At 45.8% G+C, this 23,578-nt stretch overlaps 1 protein-coding gene across 1 annotated transcript in view; it reads right to left on the bottom strand.

The window, feature by feature from the left end:
- LOC119378863 (homeobox protein Nkx-2.5) overlaps nucleotides 1-19,242 on the bottom strand; it is a 40,386-nt gene extending 21,144 nt beyond the window's left edge. Inside the window, exon 1 of the mRNA XM_037647911.2 lies at nucleotides 18,722-19,242. Coding sequence (XP_037503839.1) covers nucleotides 18,722-19,109 — 388 coding nt within the window. The 5' untranslated portion in view covers nucleotides 19,110-19,242. The remainder of the gene's footprint in view (nucleotides 1-18,721) is intronic.
- Nucleotides 19,243-23,578: the final 4,336 nt, after the last annotated feature.

Here is a 23,578-nt window from a genome sequence, read left to right as displayed (position 1 = left end):
GTTGCGAATAACCACGATTAGTACACTAACTGCGGTAATGTCTGCCGTGTAGCTACCTGTACCGTGGTTAGCCGTAACCGTAGTTAGCTTAACCGCGGTTAAGGCTGTTCGTGTGACAGCGGTATTAAGGTAGTGAGTAAAAAAAAAAAAAAAAGATTTTTTTGCGTTACAAGAAAAAGTTCTACGTTTCGACGTCCCGCTCGCACTCTTTTTCAGGGTTTTCTTCCCGCCGGGGGTCACGCCAATTCTCCACAATAAGGCAGACTCTTGATCGGCAGCGCACCTGTAGACGGTTGACGTTACCGGCTGTCGCCTGGATCGGCCAATTCCACAGAAAGCCGCTTAAGTCGACGACGTGGGAGTTGTCGAATTCGATGCGGTGGTCGTTACCATGCTATGCTTCAGCGAGTGTACTCCTTTGTCACGCGAACCTTGCGGGCATCGTTTTTATGTTGTCGCAGCCTTTCGGGGGAGTTCTTTGTTTCCCCCACGTACAAAATTTCACGACCAGCAAGTGGTATGGAGTAAACCAGCCCCTGCGCTGTCTCTTCGCCGGCCTGTCATTTGGCACGAAGAGGCGCAGGTTGCCAGCAATCCACCTGCTACATCCACTTCCACGAGAAGCATGTCCGTACAGTTTCTCATGGCGAATTATGCGGCTTTCAATCAAGCTTTGGTGGCGATGGCCAAAACCTCCACACAAGGAGTCGGCGGCGTCTTAAGAAATTGGTCCCAACAATTTCCACAAAAAATAGAAAGCGATTCCTCCCGCGCTTTCTTGGTCAATGCCTGGCAGGCCGACAGCAGTCCGACGCTGCGACAAAAGAATTTCGGGGCGAGCTCTGAGAAGACTGCAGCCCAGGATGAAAAAGTAACGAGTAACGTGACAACCACACGTACCGAAAAATGTTAACGTAAGTACGTTACCCGTTACAGTTTCTAAATTGTAACGAGTACGTTACTAAGTTACCGAAAAAATTAACGCGTTACCGGTAACGCCGTTACTTGTAACGCGTTACCGCCAACACTGGTTCCACAGGCAACATCAAGTTCCCTGACATTAGCAGAGGCACGAGAACCCAACTTTAATGTGATTCGAAATGGGGAGACCTGTCGGCACCTTTTTCGCCTAGTCACGCAACACCCTTCACATCCACTCACATCACAAATTGAGAACCGTCCTGGAACGCCAATACACCATGCGTACCAACAGTACATTTCACGGCTTCCTGCATCGGTACATTGGCCACCGGCCTTAAACTACCCGCCCTGGTTGCTAGAGCTACCAACTATTGAAACGTCAATAGAAGGACTTCGCAGTAAACATGACGTACCGGCCGTTGCCGCACTGCAGTTGGCCTCACATCACCTGTTTGGCAGGTGCCAAGGCTACACTCACGTGTACACTGATGGCTCCGTCAACAAAGAGACTGCGACATCAGCATTTATCATTCCGGAGTTACATGAAGGATAGGCATGTAGCCTGGGTCATCTTTCCTCTTCAACAGCATCGGTGCTTGCAGCCATTTTGCTAGTCATCAGCTTTATTAAACTGTTAACGACGCTCATAAGGTGGGTCGTAATCACGGATTCCCTGGCGGCTCTTGTGTATGTGGAAAATGCCACTTCAGGAAAAATAGATATATGTATAGTATACGCGATCTTAAAAGAGCTTTCAGAAGCTACGAAGTCAGGTCATCACGTGGCATTTCAGTGGGTTCCCAGTCACTGCGGAATCATGGGAAATGATATGGCATATGAGTTGGCGAAAGCCGCTCATCATTACACACAAGCCCGCATCATTCCTATATCCCAATGCGACATACACCGAATTTTGCGAAGAACAAAACGTGAATTACGCTTATCCACCTGGCTCTCAGACAGCACAAAGGAAACTATCTTGTACGCTGGTGACCCTTACCTTGAGTGCCAATTAGATCCTCAACTGCCAAGACGTACAACACACTCGTTCATCACCTACGACTCGGGACTGCTTACACAAAGCACTTCTTATTTCGGATTCAGCGTGCATCACCGTCAACATGTCCGTGCGGACACGACGACGATGATGTGCATCATCTATTGCTCGACTGTCCCAAGCACGACACACATAGACAGCGACTCGAACAGGAGCTCCATTCGCTGGACTCTGAGCGAATGTTTTCGTTGGCGAAAATACTAGGCCCATGGCCGTCTAGGGAAAACCGCAAAGCAATGAAAGTGGTCCCACGTTTTTGAAAGGCACCCAATATTTTTGATGGCTACCTGAGCGGACTAGATATATATATATATATATATATATATATATATATATATATATATATATATATATATATATATATATATATATATATATATATATATATATATATATATATTATGCGTAATGCACCTGCATTTTAACATCGTCATCATAGTGCAGCCATGAGCCCATAGTCATCAGTCGTCTCATTTGCTTTCTGGTGCCTCGCTTCTCCATATATGTCGAATAATGGCTTAGTGGGTGCTTCCAACTTCACAAAAATTTTGATTTGTGGCGTAGTGGGTACCTTTCTAGTGTACTTGTATTGTAGCCCCAAGAGAGCTTAACGGGCTCTAGAAACGCCGCTCTTCCAGCTTTCGCTGTGACTGTGCTGCGGTTTCAGCGCAGGCCTGGCGTTTTTTTTAAAGACACCAGTATTTGTGATGGCTACTGAGCGGACTATATATATATATATATATATATATATATATATATATATATATATATATATATATATATATATATATAATATATATATATATTATATTATATATATTGTAAGCACATTAATGCACTTCATCGTTCTCATGTGTACATAGCCATCATCATCCCTGTTCTTCTTCTTCGTGGTTCTGTGCCGAGGCAGAGACTGGAATAAACGGTCTGGCGATCTCTGGTCCGGTCGTCCTGCGTCTTTCACAATATATATATATATATATATATATATATATATATATATATATATATATATATATATAAAGCATGCTTTTTCCCTGTCAAATTTCATTCTCTGAAAAGTGCGGTGCGTGGCGTCACGCCCGTTCCAGTTTCGCACATTCTTCCCTCACCACAACGAGCGCTATACGCTGAGTTAGGGCGCAATGCCTTCGGGATCGTCCCAAACTTTTGTGTTGAGACACTTCCAAAAATGGTGAAGCCCGCCTCCATTGATTAAAAACAAAATTTTCACAGAGGAATGGGGTCGGCGTAAACTTCAATAGGCCGCGAAGAATGTCGCAACTCACCGCTTTGTCGAGCTTTAGACGTTCTACGTCGTCCAAGTCGCTGTTTTCTGAGCGTCGGTCCATTTTCTCAGATCAAGCAGCGTTCGCCGAGGGGATAGACACCCTAGCCACCCATTCCTCGCCTCACAGTCGCACCGCTCTCGCTAAGGCAAGCACCCCCCTCTCCGCCTTTGAGACGAAGCGCGCTGTGGCCTATCGCCAGCTTCACTCTATAGCCCCAAGCTTTCATCTTCTTTTCCTCATACGACATCCTATATCTTTCCAAGACCCGTGAGCGAGCATTCCAATCATCGGCGGAGGCTCCGTGGCGCCGGCGCGGCGCGAGTTTTGGCAACTCGTATTTCTCGGACCACGCTCACATTTCCCGCCAGCGCAATTCTTCGTGCGCTCTCTTAATGCCCAGCCATTTGTTGTTCAGTGTTTTTACTCCTCGGTATGGCTGTGGCGAAAAAAGAAGCAAATGAGCAACGTCTGCCTTGCCCTCCTTCCAGATGAGGAGGCTAAGCCGTATCGCCCATGGTAACAGCACGTTATATTTAATCGAGGCCAAACCACAAATAATACCAAGCATCTCACGGCTATGCATCTTAAGTTTGAGATTCAAGCTGTAGTTAGTACTCCTAGATGGACAAGCCAAATTAGGTTTCCGCGTTAACGTGACATTTCAAGCCAGGGTCACCGTTGGGCAGAATTGAAAATGAGTGATGTCCCATGCTAGAAGTACCCAAAAAGTAGTCATGCGATTTAGTCTCAGCGCTAAATTTGTAGCCAAATAGTACAGAAGCGATATTGCGAATGTGTTCTTATTGCTGAACAATAATATGATTCTGAATTAGCAAAAACACAGAATAAAGAGCACAATTCCCCCCCCCCCCTCTTGCTAAGTCTTAAAGCCACAAATAAGTTGCAGATAAATAAATTAATATTGTAAGTTCTGTGCATCTGCACATAGCTTGTCTATAGAATAGACACGTTTCTTGCTGGAGCAATTTTCAACATTTGATCAGTAGTGTTACCATGATAACAGTGCCGCTTCAAGTGGTGAAACTTAGTTAAATAAGAACAGCCGATCTCTTTGTTGCGGATCTCTGTTTTGGACAAGGTCACACGAGAACACCTGCTGTGCATAAGCATTACAAAATGCGTCAGCACAGAGCGTCAGCACAAACTATGCGTTGCCCTCTCTGTGCTGACACAGCACATAGAAGGCGAAAGGAGCGTGCTGGACACGCGTTTCTACATGTGCGCGATTTTGTCGCTCTGTCTCTGCAGTAGCGGCCCGCGTAGGATCGCCTCAATTCAGTTCAATTCAATTCAATTCAATTTCAATTTTATTTACCAGAAAAACAATCTGGAGGGACACCTGGGCAAAAAGCTGTTGCAGCAGCTTGACGAAGGCCCAGGGTCCCTTACATGGCAATAGCACACACATGACACATATCACCAAGTGATTTTACATAGCATTCGCATCGAAAGGTTTTATACGTACATATCAGCATACATCACACATATGCATAAAATGTAACATTGACACTTCGTACAAGAATGCGGGGTAATAGTTATTATAAAGATAAAAAGTAGTCGCGCAGATGATTTTTATTTAATGCGGCTGTGTGTTTGTACCGGTTGAGTATAGTTAGAATATTGTGAGTTAGTGACTGCAGACTGTAGTTGTTCCGGGACCAAGGTACCTTCCATACCTCAGGGTTTCGTGTGTGCTTCGTCTTGTTGTGGGTTTCTAGCTTAGCGAGTGACGTAAAGTAATTTTGAACATTTTTAGGTGAGAAGTACATTTTTTCTAATAATCTATATTCATATAGCCTGTCAACGCGGTGTAATTTGTGTTTGAGAAATATACCATCTGTGGCTGAAAGTCGATCAACGTTTTCAATGCGCACCAGCTCGATGTGCACCAGCCCGCTGGGGCGGTCATCGCGCACATCGTCATACACGGTGGAAAACAATAGGTAGTGCTTAGGCTTGCCTGCTATTGTATCTGCAAACAATAAGAAAAATGTCTAGTAATTGCGCCAAAACAGAAGTTCAAAGTAGCCAGATGGTAACCATGAAGCCATCTTGAAATTATCGTCACCAAACGCAGTCGCAAACTAGCCACTTTAGCACGAAGTAGCCACCAGCGCCAACCCTAGCTGTTTCTATAGCCACTGCTTAAGCCAACTCGCTTTGCAGCAGTCTTGCAGTGAAGTATTACGGTTAATAAATTGAAATATAGCACGCATGGCTTCTGTAGGAGATCCTTCTTTTCTTCTTATATAGTTTTCTTTTTTCCTTATTGATTACTCATTCACAAAGGTATTTTCTTGTGCGTTGTATCACACATTGCCGTTGGCTGTAACTCATTTAATTCATTGCAGAAAAAAACCGAAAGTAAGCCTTTGAAAAACAATATAGCTAACGTATAGCTGTATTTTCTAGCAATACATAACAGTGCAGCTAACGGAGAATAAAAAAAATATTGTGTAACGATTGGTGTAGTTCTAGATACTGCGCTAAATGCAACTCCACTACTGTGAAACCTCAGGAAGTGCGTAGCATGGGAACCCTGCGATTCCCGTTCGTAGAGTTCCCACTGCTCCGTTTACCAAACCGTCGATGACGTGAATGTTTGTTTGGGGAAAGCATGTAGGGTTTCTCCGGCACGAGTAGAATCTTGTTAGGGAGATTCGCAAACTCCGTGCGCGACATGTGCGCTACTTTTTGCTGCGCTTTATCGACTTCCTGCTTGTTACCGCAGTTGAGATACGTGTGGTCTGCAGCGAGTTCCGTCAGGTTGTTTTCCCCCTCAGACGTAGCGACGAAGGTACCGGAGAAGCACCGGTGGGAGGAGCAATCGCGCGCTTGGCGAGGTGGCGCCGCCCTCTCTTGCGCGGCGAGGGTGTCAGCCGCCAGTTTCCGAAGTGTTTTTCAGCAATTTTAAGTTAATTATTGCGATTACTTCTTGGTTATTTCCGTTAATCATATTATTCTACACCTACTTCGTTTATTTTAACCCGGTTTTGAGCATAGCTAGCCGTGTTTTAGGCTTGTGTTGACCACTTGATTTTCAGCGAGATCACATCACATGAGATCTATGGATGGATGATAAGCCGGGCCCCTAAAGTGCTAAGCGCTTAAAAAGAAACTCTAGATGAATTTAAGGACCATACAGTGTGCGATGGAATGAAAAATGACAGGAATAAGAGCGATAGTAAGACAGCAGAGTGGATCAGTGCACAAGCAGGGGTAGCTGAAATATTAAGAGAAATAAGTGGACCTGGACAAGTCACGCCATGAGAAGGAGAGACAACAGAGTAAGAATGTCGGAATGGATACCAAGATATGAGAAGCGCGGCCGAGGACGGTGAAGGGTTAGGCGGGACTACGAAATTAAGAAATTCGCAGGGATAATCTGGAATCAGCTCGTGCAGGACAGGGTGGGTAGGAGATCGTTGCGAGAGGCATTCGTCCTGCAGTGTACGTAAGATAAGCTGACGACGACGATGAGGATGATAGTTAACGTACCTGTCTGGTGCTCATCGAGACTCGAGCGCGATAACAGAACGAAAAGGTGATTCCAGAGAATAACAAGCACTTTAATTTTTTGCTGCATGTTTTAACTGGGCCGTAAAGGTCGTGGCGAGCTACTTGCCACCACCATTCGAACCACCGGCAAGCTAAATTCAACGACCTCGCTGTGCCATCAATAAAGTTGTTTCCCTCTCTCTCTTTTTTAGTGGCTAATGACCAACGGCTTGTCGAATACCTTTTTAACTTGAAGTGCGGGGTATCGTAAAATTGAACATGAAATAGCACACTTTTTTGTTTCTAATAGCCCAAACCCGGCATGCACGCCCGCTATATGCTTAGTTCGCGTCACTGGTCTAGAAATGTACTGGTACCAAGGTCCTCGCTGTTTAATCGGAGCTTGTCATTCGTTAACTGAATTGATTGTTGCTATAGGTACAAATTCAAATACGGACGTATCTCGATTTTTTTCTTAACTACCTTGCCTTCAAATGTAGACGCTCCAACAGCATCACACGGAAATGGCGTTTCCTTATTGCTAAAGGACAATCGACTTCCTGAATTGTCCTGTTAGAGCTCGGTGGTAAGGTGGGTGACATCTGTTCGCGATATAAGTATAGGTGCCCCAGAGCTAAAGAAACACTGCAAGATGTACTGTTCAAGCGTTCCGAGAAAATGAGCAGCAATATAGAGTCACGCGGTGCGTATCGACTCGAGTCGTGTCGGCATCTCTTGAAAGAAGTGACCTTTTCTGCGCTTACGCCGACGTGGCAGCACAGTGGCAGCTGTGTTTGGGTAAAAGGCGGATAATCGCCTCTCGCCGCCGGCATGGCCGATCTCTTGCGCACAAAGGCGACGCCGATGCAACGAAGCCCGCCTCCTCCTCGTGCAAAGCGGCCGCCGGAAGACAGCGAGCTTCCAAGGAACCATTGTGCTCTGCGGTCGCAGCTCGCGGTACAAAGCCCGTGCCGACGTCGCGGTTCCCGTCAGCCTCTATGCGGGCTCTCCAACCGGAATATTTGCTGTTCTTTCGCACTAAGTTCAAGTACAGCGTCACTGCTGTCCGGTTGGCTCCGGCGCGAAAAGGAGCGCCGCGTGCGATCGTAGTCGAAATGCGTAGATGGGCGCACTGTGTGAGCGCGCGCGCACACACACACACACACACACACACACACACACACACACACACACACACACGCTGTAGTCAATATATATATATATATATATATATATATATATATATATATATATATATATATATATATATATATATAGTGATCTCTCTATCTCTCTCTCTGTAGCAACAGTATCTGCTGCAGCGTACAGACAGGTGGGTGTATACCGGTGTAGCCTTGCATACCGATTGCATTCTCACCAATTCTAGCTATAAATAAATATCATCACTTGTGCGCTTGGCAAGGAAAATAACCAACGGATTGCTCACCGGGCTTATGTGACCTGCTTTTGCTTCAGCTGAAGGGGAAGAGTCGTTCGAGTGGTGCCTTATTGTTTTCACTGCGGCCAGGGGCGTAGCCAAAATTTTAGCCCCCCCCCTCCCCTGGCTACGCCCCTGACTGCGGCGTACAGAGGGCTGAAACTCTCTCATCGACCTGACCGACCGGACTGCATCGTACCCACCAACCCCTCTTCGACGCACCTTTACCTCACCAGACCTTTGCCCCCATTGTCACTCTCCATGCACACTGTACCAAATGTCTGTTGTGCCAAGCTGCAACTCTCCAGCGACAGAACAGTGAGCGGCCGGTATGTTAATAATCGATTCGAATGTAATAATCCACACTTCAACCTGAAATCGTTCCTGTGAATAAAGAAACGCGCCTGAGGACTTGTCTAAACTCCCTGTTTCAAGAAAGCGCACCAGCGTGGCCAATTTGAGTGCAATTCGGCTCGTGTTATGCATGACAAGTTAATTATAGAAAGCGGTGCAAACCGTGCTTGGGTATCGGCGAGCTTTTTCTTGACGTCGCTTTAGGTGTCAGGGTGGTGTGCACGCAACATCCCACTTCGCACATGCACCGGAAAGTTTCTGCCGCTATAAGAAAGGTGTTATCTGAAGTCTCATGAAGGTTTGATCGACGGTCCAGCTTCGAGACCTAAGTGCGAATATGAGTCGCCAGGCTCAATATTTCTTTAATTGCTTGTCATACTCGTTTCGAGGGTAGGATCGGGTATCTTGTAAGTCTGAATTGCTCTCCACAGAAGTACGCGACAGGGCTCCTAGCTTTGATCCATTATATTCAACATGACAGGGTTCTGCCTCCCTTCCATTTTCGACTACATCAACCCCATCACTTAATTAAATTTTAAGACTGTAAACAACAACTTTTCAGGCTCCAGGCGAACCGTGATAATTACCCCCCCCCCCCCCCATTTACCCTTTTCACGCGTCCGAATGAAGGGCTTCTCCAAAACAGGCAAGCCGCAAACCTTATGCAGAGTCCTTCTGTTGAAGGACTATGCCTTATGTTTGTATTTGATGCCACCGTTCCAAACTGAACGTAGCTTACTTAGCCAATCCTTGTGGCAGATTTGCAGGGAGTGCCCCAGTACATTTCTCCGCTATGTTGAGTGCCCTTGAAGCTCTCTGGCACCTCATATTGCAGTTTATTAAGCCGACCAGACAACGACAGGCCGCCCGTCCTGTCGTTGTGTGTTTCTTTGCTGTGTGTATGGACCAAACAGATCTGGCCACCCGTCTATAAGCGTTCCTTTTTTTGTGTGTGTGCGTGTGTTTACCTATTTTTGTCCAAGTCTTCGTCAATTTTTTTTTCTTCACTTTCCTATCTCCTTTCCTCTTTTTCTCCTCCTAACTTCCTTTCCTCTGTCTCTTCCCTCCTCCCGAAAGAGCAGGCAGGCGTTGTGCCCCTCTTGGTGGCAGTTGCCAGCTTGCTCTCTCCCTCTTTTCTCTGTGTCCTTGTGCTTGTATGTATACAAATCAAATAATAATAATAATATGTGCTCTTTCGCGGCTAAAAAATGTCATTAAGCCCAACTAGCCCAACAAACAGTCTTGTTAAAACGCCTCATATCGTCCCCAAATCACGTAGTGATTTCGGGACAATATGAGGTGCCAGAGAGCTTCATATCATATCGTCCCCAAATCATCATCACCAGCACTGTATTGATTTCATAAGCATAACCTGCCTAGACTGTGACTTTACAGGTTACTTGCCGCTTCATTTATCTCATCGATTAGAGATAATACTTCTTCGACTTCTCTCACAACAAACATTTGTTGTCTTCTTGTTCAGTTCGCCTGCGTTTTTGTTACGCTGTCCCAGCCACTTACGAATATCTGCAGGCGTTCTTGCAATATTGCCGCTGTCTTCGCCACTGCACACGGCCATCTTACCGCTACCGTTCAAGTTCATCCAAATTTCTGAACGTGAGACCTTTACACGAAAGAAAAAAGAACGTCGCAATTCCGTGTGGCATTCATTGCCGTAAATCTCCATTCCGTTTTCCTCTGCTGAAATTCTCAGACTGAGTAGTGTCATACGACTTAGGGATAAAAAACATACAGCCTTTGTCAAACGTGCAGAGGTCATTGCACGCGTGACAGGATCTGTTCCAGGCCGAGGTCAGAATCCTGCATTGTGAGAATCGCGCGGTTCAGAAGCGACGAAGATGTAACGGGAGCCTCTCAGCTCGTCCTGCGAATGGCTCTTGCGTCACGGGGTGCGGCCCGCAGAACTTTGTGAAAAAGGAATTGTTTGCGTGTGTCGCTATGTCAGCGGCACCTTTACATGTATTCGAAGTGGCCGCGGTCGCCGATGGTGAACACAGACATCATTCCCAACCTATATGAGCCCGATAAATTGCACTTAACCGATTACAATTTGACGATGCCCAAACTGGCATGTCGGCAGGTGCATTAATGCTTTAAACTGGCCGCAGTATTATACAGCCTTAGGCGTAGCGGACAAATGAGGAGCCCCAATTCTTTTTTATCCTTCTTCTCTATACCACTGTTCTGCCTGTACACAGTCACTAGTCTCGACAATATCCAACAGCGAACCATCTACCAGGAGTAATGATTTGTTCAATGCATTTTAAATGAACATCGGATGTAAGTGTGGTCGCAGTCCAAGCCAAACAAATGACCCGTAGCCCTTGTCTTCATGGAAACGACGTATAACTACATCTATTTTTTTTTATTCGGGCTCTAAGGCACCATGTGATCTTGCTGTTCGGCTAAATTACCTTCTAATGCCCGTTATAATCTTTCGTGGCCACGTGGACAGATAGTGCAAGTATACGCTGTCGTCTTATAAATCCTGAATTTTGTTCTTTTTATGGAACAAGTCTGCCATCATTTAGCCTCCTTCTATACTATTCATTTGATTATTTATCAACAGTTGTTAAACGTATCTGCGTATGTCTTCAGCCTTGTGGTTTACAACTACTGATCCTACTTGCGCCACTGCGAACACTTGTCGAAATTGTCCCTTCAATGAATCGATGAAGAGGAGTGAATTAGGCGCAGGTGGAGGAGTTGTCAATCGCTTGTTGGCACTTTCGTGGTATGGACGCGCATTCACGAAGCAAGAGATGCAAGGCGCATAACATCAAGTCAGACGTCGGTCAATCATGATAGCGGGCACACTATTTCATATCGCAGGCGGCTCAACAAAAACAAGTTCCATGGATTCAGTCCTTGCTTCTTTTGTTTGTTTTCGGTCATGTGGAGCAATTTGTACCTCTTGTGCTTTTTAAGCACAAGAGGTACAAGAGGTCCTGCACTTTCCAGTCTCTCAGAGACATATTTTGACATATGCTCTGGCATCTCAATACAATAGCGTTCTCATGAGCTTAACAATCTTGTGACTATGTAATCATTGATATAGGCCTGAAATCCCAAAGCGGTTCGTACGAACAGGCACCAGTCAATCGTTACTGCGCCGCTTCTAAAGCGGATCGTTCAATGAGAAACAGCTCTTACCAACAAAACGCTTTGTGAATTCGTCTCGGTTCATAAATACGGGTGAACGTGATGTCCATACGTGTTCGTGTTGAATTTGTTGCGAGGTAAAGCGGTGCAGAAACCCGTGCGAGTTGGCAGCGTGATAGGCTCTTTCGTCTGCTGCGGTTGGTAAATGTCGCTGCTGCTGCGGACTCAAACTTTACGCCGCAATCCGCGCGTAAATCCATTAACTACTGCAGACAATCGGGCCACGACCCCTTTTCGTCCATTGCGCAAACGGTGTGATTTCGGGGATCCAGCGGTTGTATGCATCGCCGCTAGGACAACGCGCCTTACACAGCGACCACAACGGAGTCTTAACGTATTGGCGCTTCCTGTGGCACCGAATGGAAACTCTCTGGCGATTTCTACCCCATGTATGCGGCCCAGGGAAATGGCCAATCGTATTCGCATTACGTCTCGAGACGCAGGGCGACAGGCACGGAATACCACGGACATTCGATAGAGAGGCACGGTTGTGCACGGCAAAAAAGAAAAAGAAAACGACCACCTGCCACGACTGAAAAGACGTGCTTCACCGCTACACACGTAGATGGAGCGATGACGTATAAGAAATACGTAATCGGCCCGCGGGTGTCCCATTGGCTGATCGCTCGCAACACTTTCGCACTACTAGCCCGAAACCGAGCGATCGAGGGACTGGAACGAGCAATTTGGACTACCACGTGACCTCGCTCGGCAGGGGCGTAGCCAAGGGGGGGGGGGGTTCAAACCCCCCCCGAAATTTTTCAGTTTTGCTTGCATATATAGGCACGCACACATACAAACGCACGCACGAACATACATAAAGTATGGTTGAACCCCCCCCCCCCCGAAAAAAATTTCTGGCTACGCCCCTGTCGCTCGGCGAATGAAAGCGAAGCAGCATGTGAAAGACAGACGCGCAACTCTGGGAGAGACAGAAAGTAATTCAAGTCACTGCTATTCCGTGCCGCCATGCGCGCACAGTTGGCCGGTGACCCGATGTGTAATTACATCGCCGTGGTCCCTCGTAATGTAATTATCGACGTATATTTCATTAAAAATTACTAAATATTGCATGGAATGTGGGTTGAATTAAAGGCTCACGACAGATTGTGAACGAAAGGTTTCGCCACGATAAAATTTTGATTTTATATATGAACGTTTGCCTTGAATAAAGCAAACCAAACCAACAAAACAAAACGTTTCAAACTGTACGAAAAGTAAAAGTCAGAATGGTACTTTAAAGAAAATAAATGTGAGTATGCATATTGCAAAGCATGCTGATGAAGAACAACAAGGAGAGTTGGTTGGAGGAAGTCACGTTATGAAATTAGCGCTGAGTAAAATTCTATAGATCACGCAGAGGATAAATTGATAGCCGTATAAGAACTTAAAGTGGTTTCGAAATGAAGTATTTCGGAATTATGGATACATTGCAAAAGCTCTACGAATCTACGGGGGAAATGTCAAGCGAGAGGGTCAAGTAGCGGACGCAAAAGAAGTTATTAAAGGCTTCGGAGTTCATTGACCCACCTTAAAAATGGGCGATTCATATATTCAAAAGATGAGATACTAAACTTTTCTGACTGGAACGTTGCGCAGGCATAGTCGGTATCTCTGTAGGGACCAGCGTGCATGGTTGTTGAAGATCGATTGCTTTAAATATTCAAAAAAATATGCAATAATGTTTGTTAGCCACAGCTCCGTGCACTTGGTACTCGGCTACGGAGAAGGTGAGGTCACGTGAGCAGGTAGGTCCAAGTCGCGGGTTCGAAAAGCGCGGTTGTGGGCCTTTGATCAATGATTCTGCAAGGAACCGTGGACCTGCACAGAGGGCTTTCTTTTTTGTTGCCAGAAGATGAACCTCACTTGTTTCAGCGTGCTGTTTTTATGTCTGTCATCGACAAAGGAAAACTTCGTTTCTGGCCAAAAAGGAAGAATGGATAACGAACTCAGCGGTAGAGTGAATATGTATCAGTTCCTGCACCAAGGAATGGAAGCTTGACCTCGCGAGTCGTGCTCCGGGAGTATGTAGGGATAGTGACGATGAAATATTGATGACTTCTTATAAGATAACACTTTACGAAGAGTACACGAAAACTTCAAATCTCCCCTAGAGCCTACAGCTCTATGCATACGAAGTACTTAGTTTCTATGACACGTGCGTTTTATACACTTATGTATACATGCGTGTAATATCTTCTGTCATGCCCTTATTAAAAGACAACTAGTCAGTGTTTCCCACGCAGTGTCTCAACCACACCTTCGTTATGCTATAGTCACGGTTCAACGCCCTTTTGTATTGAATACTTTGCATACAAAAGAAACGTTCTACGGTCTACATGAAACAAGTCACAACAGTTTCACCGGCGCAGCTATGTGTCCTCCCGCGTAAGCTTTATGTAACCGCGGCTCAAACGATTCTGCGGAGTTTAATTAAGTGCCGCCTCCGGGATCAACTGTCGACAAAACTTTTTTCGTGACTTACAGAATGTTTGTTCCACCTTCACAACATATCCGTCGCTAAACTCTAAAGGGGTGAAGACAATAATTTGAGAGTATAATTTGGTGTTCCATATACTTTGCAGGTTTACCAAGAACCCTTTCACGAACTATTACAGACAGCCAGCAAACGACCAAACGGTAACTTGTTTCAATCTTAAAGTCTACAATTGTAACGTTGCTCCCTTCTCTAGACTCATTGCGATAGCCATCACGAAAGCCTCATCAGTAAGAGCGAAACAGCGTGACGGTAAGTACCCTACTGGAGACAAAGTTTTCAAAACCTCTGCACGTGCGTTCGCGAAACGCGTCCAATGGACACCGTGGCGCGTCTCCCACTCTTATCCGCGGCGTCGCCGCGCGTGAGCGCAGCAGTCTATTTCAGCTGGTATCGAGAAAAGACGACCGATGAGTTCCTTATCCTCACTATTTTGTTGATTCGCGTAACCTCCATAACGTCAGAGACTCCTTGTTTGCGTCAACAGATTGGTTATTCGCTCCTGCTGGCGGGAATTTCGAAATCTGGAACTGTGTGAGAGAAGTTGTGGTGTGATAATTGATTATTGTGAACACAATGATACATATTCCCCTCATTATTGTGGTAACCAGTAAAGTTTGTATTGTTCAACAGAGAAAGATACTAACCAGAGAACTTCACGTTGGTTTGATGAATAACAATGTCATACTGCACTGGTAGTTACGAGTCCTGGTTTGGCGCGACAGAGTGCGTTTAACGGTAAGCTCCAGACTGTGCTTCAGTCTTCTTCAGCCTCCTTAACGTAAATTACCTTTGCTTCTGACTGTGCTCCCAGCTTGAGCTCAAAAGGTACAATGACGTGGAGCGGCATGCTGCCGTGACGACCACATTATCAGGCGGATCAGCCGGTCGAGAGCAGGGAACATAGAATCGAGAGGAAGGAATGCTTACATTACACCAGCTGTCAGAGCCGGCTTTAGTGGTGGGAGAGCTGGGCGGCCGCCCAAGGCGCCAGAAATAGGGGGCCGTCAGCGCGCATCCCTGTAACTTTTCTTTAGCTTTCTGTTTTAATTGAACACAGCACCCGACATGACTCTGTATACTCAATTTAAGGAAATTTTTAGCAGCCAAAAACGTTCAGTTTGTGCTCCTGTTGTGTACTAGAAAGAATGTCGTTCCTGGTATACATGAGCGTGAAGGAAGGGAGGTTGGGGGGTGTGCTCGGCCAGAGATCGCCGAGGGCGTTTCAAGGTATGAGGCCGGCTCTGTCAGCCATGTATTCGCATCATAGTACTCCTGTACAGGTGACGTCAGCCTGTTATTATCAAACAGCGTATAGTTGCCAACATCGACCACACTGGGCGCCGGCATCAGCGGTACATAAAAGCAATGACCAGGAAAAGCTTTGTGAATTCAGCCTTACTATTACTGAAAAAAAAAACACATAAATGTATATATGGAGTAGTGTGCACCATTTCCCTGCAAAGTTCCAGAGCAACACTTTTCAAATCTGCCCGAAAACACTGGCAGCAGTCCGTATAACGATATAATACTGCGTTTTTCGATTTCATACATTCGTGAAGATGCGGCCCCACAGATGCGTGACTACGTTCGGTTATACTTGCCATACAATCAATGCATAGTGACCTATCTCATTTGTTTTGATTACATTCTTTATTTAGATAAGTATGTTTCGTTAGACAACCCTCTCCGAAGTTGGCTTTGTACTTGGGATAGAAACACAGGAACCGGACAGCTTACTGTTATTCTCGCTCATTGCAAAGTACAAGGCTCTCGAGTCCGAGTGCCTTGATTCCACGGGGAAACAATTTTACTGGTCAGCCTACCTGTTGTATTTGGTTGATAAGATGTTGCGCATCGAGAGCAATGGTCGAGAGTGGTGATCGCTAACAATCGATTGCTTACACATCTAGTACACATACAGATATACCTTTCGAAAATACGAGATGTTGCCCTACCTCAACAGGAAAGCATCGCAAGCGTCATGCTGGAATCGTAGGTTCGGCTCTTAACAACAGAAAGTTGTCCTTTCTTCCATATTTATTTCCGTTCGTAAATTTAGCGCCCATTCCTAATCGATCCATTTCATTTTAAAAGTCGCTTAACTCTTTGATGCTTCCTTTCATTCCATCGTATTTGGATTTGTATGGTCTGCATAAAACATCTTCATAAATCTGAGTGCATAAAATATCTTGGGTCCCAGTTGGCACGCCCTACCATCTTTTATCGTGTTAAATAACTCAACTTTCGGTCGTTATAAATCCTCTCACTTTCATTGAGTCTTTAAATAGCAAAAATAAAGAAAAGAAAAGAAGATGAAAGAAAGAAAGACGCTGTAACATTCGCCGTCTAAAAATGCAAGCGAACCCACAAGACGAGAGTGCTTTTTGATAGATCAGTATCTTAGCTATCATACTGGAAGTTATAATCACTGGCGAGGAATGAGTTACGTTATTGACCGGCCGAACGCTGCTGTGTCTGTACATTTCGAGTGCGACAAAGAATAAGTCTTCTTCTTTTTGTTGATCTGCCCCCCCTAAAGAACGTAAAGACAATTCAATAAAGCTTGTTGCCGGGCTACTTGGTCCATAATGTTTAGCAAAAATGCACCGTGCAAAGCCAAAAATGGCGACATGGTAAATACAAGGACTAGCCCGAACATGGTAGGACAAACACAGTTACGTCAGTGTTCATGCAAAAAATGGCGCAGTTTGCATATGTCCAGAATGTCATATGAACAGTAGTAACTGAAGGGCTCACCAGTATCTTGCAGGGGTTCTCCCCTCTACATACACCAAAGATCATGCACGTGATGACGGTATATACATGAATGGCTTGAATGCGTCCTACATGTCTTTGCCGACCATTTCATGTTCATGGCCATCAATGCAGTGAAGCTCCTTATCGGACTTCAATGCAAACGCTAATTTCATGAAAGCCAAAAACGTCATCCGCTTGTTTGTAGCATGAAGCTACACAAGCGGGTGAATCACATATTACACCGAAGCTGTGTATTGCTAGGGTTCCGTGCATTTTTCGTGTTTGTGCGTCTACAATAAAAGAAAGTGAGCGTAGGCCAAATCGGGAGACTGTGAAATACCGGGCCGACCCAGGGCGGAGTCATGGTGTCTGCTGTGTATATCTCCAGGCACTCCCAGGTGTGATATCGTGTAGTTTATGGCCGCGCACTTTTCATGGGTTAGCCGTGATCACACGAAGCCAGTGATCATTGCTCGAGACCCTAAATGCGGACATGTTGAAAGGAGACAACAAATAGTTCACTCAGGTCGTGCTACAGAAGAGTTTTGAATTACCACGCCAAGTCACTCAACTACAAAACAGCGGTCGTGTATAGATTTAACTTTTTGCAAAGAATCTGTGTAAGGTCGCAACCGAGCCAGTCAGTTTATATCACAGTAAAACGGAAACGTGGGCTAGATGGTTTGTACTCATTCTTGATCTAGATGCGCACACTAAATGACACTTCGCTGGTCCCTGTGTCTTCTCCGTGTTGTTGTCGTTTAGTGTGCGCATTTAGATCAATAATTATATCACAGTAATCACAGAGCTGTTGTCACTACCGCTGTGAAACGATGAAAATAAATACATGTACCCTCGTCTAACCCTTTGGAACGTATTATATATTCGCTGGTCGTCTATCTGCACAGAGTCAAATGGCTCCTTAACTTTTCCTTTTCGCAAACGTTCCTTCACCTTGCGGGCTTCCGCAAAACTGATTTGCCACTCAAGCTTGACAGCTCGCTAATAAAAATCTGCTAGTGCTGTATCATGTGCCAGCTCCATGTAGCAGCTTTTAGGCGAGAGTGAGAGTAAACATTGAATATGGAGAAGGGTGAGAAACGAAGGTGAAGGGTCGTAAATTGGCCACTGAGTTCACAATGTTGTTGTCGCAGCAGCAGAGTAAACATAAACGAAAAGCCATTAACGCCAATGTCTTCCTGTATATAACAGCATGACACTAGTTAGCAGATGCACGAAAGTTGGCCATAACTGTATGGCAGACATAAATAACACTTCTTAAAACCCCTCTTGACTTTTCTTAATAACACTTCGTGCCCAATTATAATGCTTAGGCCGAGAAATATGTATTTTGTGCAAGTGATTCCTGAAGTTCGTAACCTTTAACAATCAGGACATTTTGTACCTTTCTCGAGAAAGCTCACTGTCGGAACACCCGTTGACGTTAATATTCATGGACGGTAAGCGCACCACGCAAACTTATCTGACATATCAAGAGACTATAGTTACCACGCCTATACAGAGACAAAGAGTAACATTGTAATGATAAACCACTGACTATAATAACAGCCGCGCCGCGACGAGTGCGTCAGTCGCGGCGCGACTTTCGGAAGGCGCACCAGACAGCCTTCAATGTCTGGCATTCAGAAAGAAGACTTGGCCGCGTAGGAACAGACCCCGTCATGTATAGCTTCGCTTACTTGCGTCACTCGCGAACTGCTGGCAGAGCATATCGGTGCGGGCGATCGCGCAGTGCTGCGCCAGATGAGGCGTCGGCGTCTCGTCTTGCTGCGCGTAGCCGGGATCGAGCCCAGGACCTCCTTCGAAGCAGGCTGCGTGGTACGGCAAGCAGAGGTGCGGAGCACACTGGCCACCGCCAGCCGTCGATGCGGCCGCCGAGTCGGCGGCGGCCGGCAGCAGCAGCGCGTCCGCGTCGAGCAGCCCTTCATGACAGGCCTCCTCGAAGAAGGCCTTCTCGAGGCTCTGCGCCTGGTACAGCAGCGCCTGCGGGTCGAGCTCGTCGACGCCGCTGTCGCTCAGGTTGAGGATGTCCTTGACGGAGAAGGGCGTCGCCGAGCTGGCCAACATCGCACTTGGCCGCGGTCCGGACACTCGCGCAGGCCCCACTTGTGCGCCCACTCGGGGTCGACCAAGTGGCTGCTGCTCTACCGCACACGCGCGGGCGGGGGGAAGGGCGGACGCCTGGCGCCGTGTTTACGCGGCCGCCGCCACGAAGGGTGTGTGCTCCGAGAGGCTCGGACGAATAGCAGCCACTCCTGGGCCGTTCTTCGTGCTGCCTTCCGCCTATCCTGATGCTGCCCGCACTAGAAACAGGGGGGAAGGAGGGGGGGGAAGCTGGCCTGGTCTTTATGATGCTCGAATCGGCTTCATCACGCGGCCAAAGCGAGCCCGCCGAAGCTGACACCCTGGCCGCACGCCGTGCTCCCTCGGAAGGTCTGCCGTCGAATCCCCCCACCCCTCCCACACAGGTCGCTTGCCTCGTCATTCTCTCCAGCCCGAGTGCAAGACTCGGTGCAAGTGGCTGCTTGCAAGATGTTGCCTGCTAGAGTCAGCAATTCACTGCCACAGTACGACGTCGTATGACAAGAGCATGGTACTTGGGCGAAGATTATCACTTTTGTAACTGACTCTTCGGCAAATCTGTCACTTGCTCCCAAGCAGAAAGCGACGAAGGCGCTGCTGAAGTTTCTCCGCTCAACTGACCTCGCTAAACGACTGTGATGCTCCCTGCTTGAGTGTGTGCGCGTTTTTTTTGTTTTTTTTTTCTTTTTTACTCTTTTTTCATTCCTTACCTTTCTATCCCCTCTTACCCCTTCCCCCAGTGCAAGGTAGCTAACCGAAAAACTTCTGGTTAACCTCCCTACCTTTCACTTAACCTTTCTCACTCTCTCTCTCTCTGTGTGTGACTTGCGTGTAGCTTCTTGTCGAGCAGATTTACCTTGCGAAAAATGCTTCGTGGAAATGTCATTGCAGATAGTTTATTTATTTATTTATTTATTTATTTATTTATTTATTTATTTATTTATTTATTTATTTATTTATTTATTTATTTATTTATTTATTTAGCACACGAGACATCCTAGTAGAGGACACTGTTATAACTTAACCACATGAAGGATGTTGTGCTCGTAGCTATGTGCGGAATGCAACCGTTCTTGCATTCCACCCAGGAGCGGCTTCAGAAACTCTTTTCGGGAGGGTGGGGTGGGGTTGTTAAAACATACTTTGTGTGCTCATGCGTGCGTTTGTAAGCGTGCGTGTATACATGCACACGCAAAATTGAAAGATTTCGAGGGGGAGGCGGGGTTGGACCCCCCTCCCCCCCCCCCCCCCCCCCCCCCCTCTAGGCTATGCCAGTGAATCCACCCGATTAAAGTGACGCTGCCTCAGGCAAGGGCTGCACATGCGGCATATACTTAAAAGAAGAACGCCGTAGCAACTGACCCGGCATATTTTACGTCCATCTGAATGTGCAGTTCGTTTAATGGTATAGATATCATAGCAGCTATTGCGTTGTCCTGTTAACCAAGAGAGCGTGACATCGATACCCGGCCACGGCGGCCACATTTTGATCAGGGTGAAATGCGAAAATCTCCGTGTAAGTAGATTTAGGCGCAGGTTAAGGAATTTAAGGTGGTCCAAATTAATCACCCACAACTGCGTCAATAATAAGCATATGTTTCATTTCGTCCATAATAATCACATCGCTTCTCGCAAGTGAAACTCCAGAATTAAATTATTCAGCACCGTCTGAACATAGTCGACGCTGCCTGCACGACGCCGCCTGCACTGCCTGCATTCATTCCGTTCGCATTGTTTCTTTGTCGCGAAGCTTTGTTTCCCTTAGTTGCATTAGGAGAGCAGTACCCCAATGCGAACATGCAGCCTTTCTTCCTGTTGGATAGAGACAAGTACGCACAATAAAGAAATGAAGCGGATGTCTTAATATGGTTAGATGCGCAAAATTGATCCACAGTCGAACCGTCGTGGCGTTGAACGTCATGTGTTACGAAATTAAAATTGACATCCACACGTTTGTAGCACAAAGCTACGAGGAAATTCATACGGATCTCAGAAATTAAAGCTTCCTATTTGACGGAAAATTCGCTATGGCCCGGGGATCGAAACCAAGACCAACGGATATCCGGGGCGCTCGCTCTACCATTTGAGCTAACCAGGACGCTAACAATCCGCAACGCGAGGGCGAGTTAATCGACAACTCGAAGCACATAAATAGTAAATATGGAAATGATTCTGCGAATTTCCGCAAGGTGGAGAAAGCGTTATGAAAGGGAAAGCTGGAGCTCACGTGTTCGTTGCTTTCCTGACAGTTTTGCGCTACAGTCGGGTGGGTGTCAGTTTTCCCTTTCACAGCCTTTGCTCCACATTGTGGAATTTCCCAGAACTCATCTGCCAACGCCGTATGTATATTCGTCGAAAAATTTCAGCCGTAAATATAGGTTTAAACTGACTCGTACAATCCCGCGTTCTCTCCTAACAATTAAAGAGGAGCACTTAATAAAAGAGTATTTGTTTTTACCTAAGATAAACTATATGACGCGAAATAACTCTAGCTATGCATAGTTACGTGCCCGGCCCAATGGCGCAATTATGATGGTCTAGATGTACGGAATTAGAGGCCGGATTCACTAAGCGTCGCCCTTCGTACGTGATTTCACTGGAAAAGGCAGACAAGTGAGAAAGAAGCGCCGCTACTTCACATCGTGATAGCGCATCAGGCTACCGTAACTGAGGTTAAAATATGACAACGAATCACTCTTCTCTGCTCATTAGTGACTCACTTTTCCAGGCTTCCGGCGGGGCCTCGTACCTGACCTCTTTCGCAGCACCATCAGCGAAATGACAGCGTGCGCGACAGTGAATAATGGAAAAAATCTACGGTTCGTTATTTATACATTGTGAAACCAAGAGATCCGGCCAGGCATATATAGTTCTTGCATTCGCTTAAAGGGGAGAATAAAGAGAGAGAAAAAATAAAAAAAATCATAGTTCAGCCTTCTCTTCCCTGCGCTCTCTGCGTGGCATTTATCTACATGTTTTTCCAACAAAATCGGACAGCACATACCAAGAAGTAAGCGACTTGACCGTACGTTCGGAATTAATATCAATATCATAACAAAACTACAGGCGAACCCGGATATATTGAATTTGAAGGGGATAACAATATAGTTCTATATATAGGTCATTCGATAAATAAAATGTATTATATATCAGATATATATTCAAGGGGTTATACAACTGTTCGATATGCACAATAATTCGTTGTAGATGAAAAAACCAGCAAGGAGCAACAGACACAGAAGAAGAAGGTGACAGAACGAAGCTTTTTCTATGCTAGTTGTTCCTTGCTGGCTTTTTCATCTACAACGAATTATTGTGCATATCGAACAGTTGTATAACCCCTTGAATATAACCCCTTGATGAAAAAACCAGCAAGGAGCAACAGACACAGAAGAAGAAGGTGACAGAACGAAGCTTTTTCTATGCTCGTTGTTCCTTGCTGGCTTTTTCATCTACAATCACGAAAAACTCGTCCAACTATTGACATTGTTGCAAAATAATTCGTTATACGCGTGTTGCAAGAAATGCGTCCGAAAATCCTCAAAAATCGGGAAAATAAGATATTTGCTCGCTGTCTTCACAATCGCTTTTTTGTAGCGACAGGCATCTTAACATGGTTAAAGACATCATCTGGGGCAGCAATTAAGAAAGTTAAATTAATTAACTTTTTAATTAGTGGAGCTAGGCGGTTATGTCAAATGGGAGAATTGAAGTTCCTCATGAGAAGAATCCATCGCAGCTTTGAGATATAGAAAAAGCGGCCTCTAGTAATTATTGTGGCGTAATGAAATTCAACCAAGTTCAACGGCGAAAGCGAAACCGAAGCACTGATGAGAGCAACAAGCAGACGACCGGAAATGACGTCACTCTTCAAGACAATGATTACAGAGGAGTTGTTCTTCCGCGTTCGTTAACGTATGTGCGTCATGCGTGCTATAATTGCATGCGCTGCCCGCACACCCCCAAAACGAAGTCGGTTGATGGGTGATATAACGACGCTCACTCATTCTGCACGTCTCACAAGAATGTGGCAGTTGCGTTCTTACGGGTTTCGGTTTCGCCGCTGAATTTGGTGCAATTTCATTACTTCGCAATTATTAGTAGACGCCGCTTTTTCGAAATCTCCAAGTTGCAACGGTTTCCTCGCATGAAGGACTTCAATTCTCCCATTTGACATAACCGCCTAACTCCACTAATTAAAACGTTAATTAATTTAGCTTCCTTAATTACTGTCCCAAATTATGTCTTTAGCCATCTTAAGATGCCTGCGGCTACAGAAGAAGTAACTGGGAAGGCATCGAGCAAATATCACATTTCTCTGATTTCTGAGGATTTTCGGACAGATTTCTTGAAACACGCGTACGTGGGTTCGACTGTACTCAGGAATATCATCATCATCATCATCATCATCATCATCATCATAATCATCATCATCATCATTATTATTATTATTA

The sequence above is a fragment of the Rhipicephalus sanguineus genome, chromosome 1, assembly GCF_013339695.2.
Source record: "Rhipicephalus sanguineus isolate Rsan-2018 chromosome 1, BIME_Rsan_1.4, whole genome shotgun sequence".
NCBI classification, from domain to species: Eukaryota; Metazoa; Arthropoda; class Arachnida; order Ixodida; family Ixodidae; genus Rhipicephalus; species Rhipicephalus sanguineus.
This window is presented reverse-complemented; position numbering and strand designations above follow the sequence as displayed.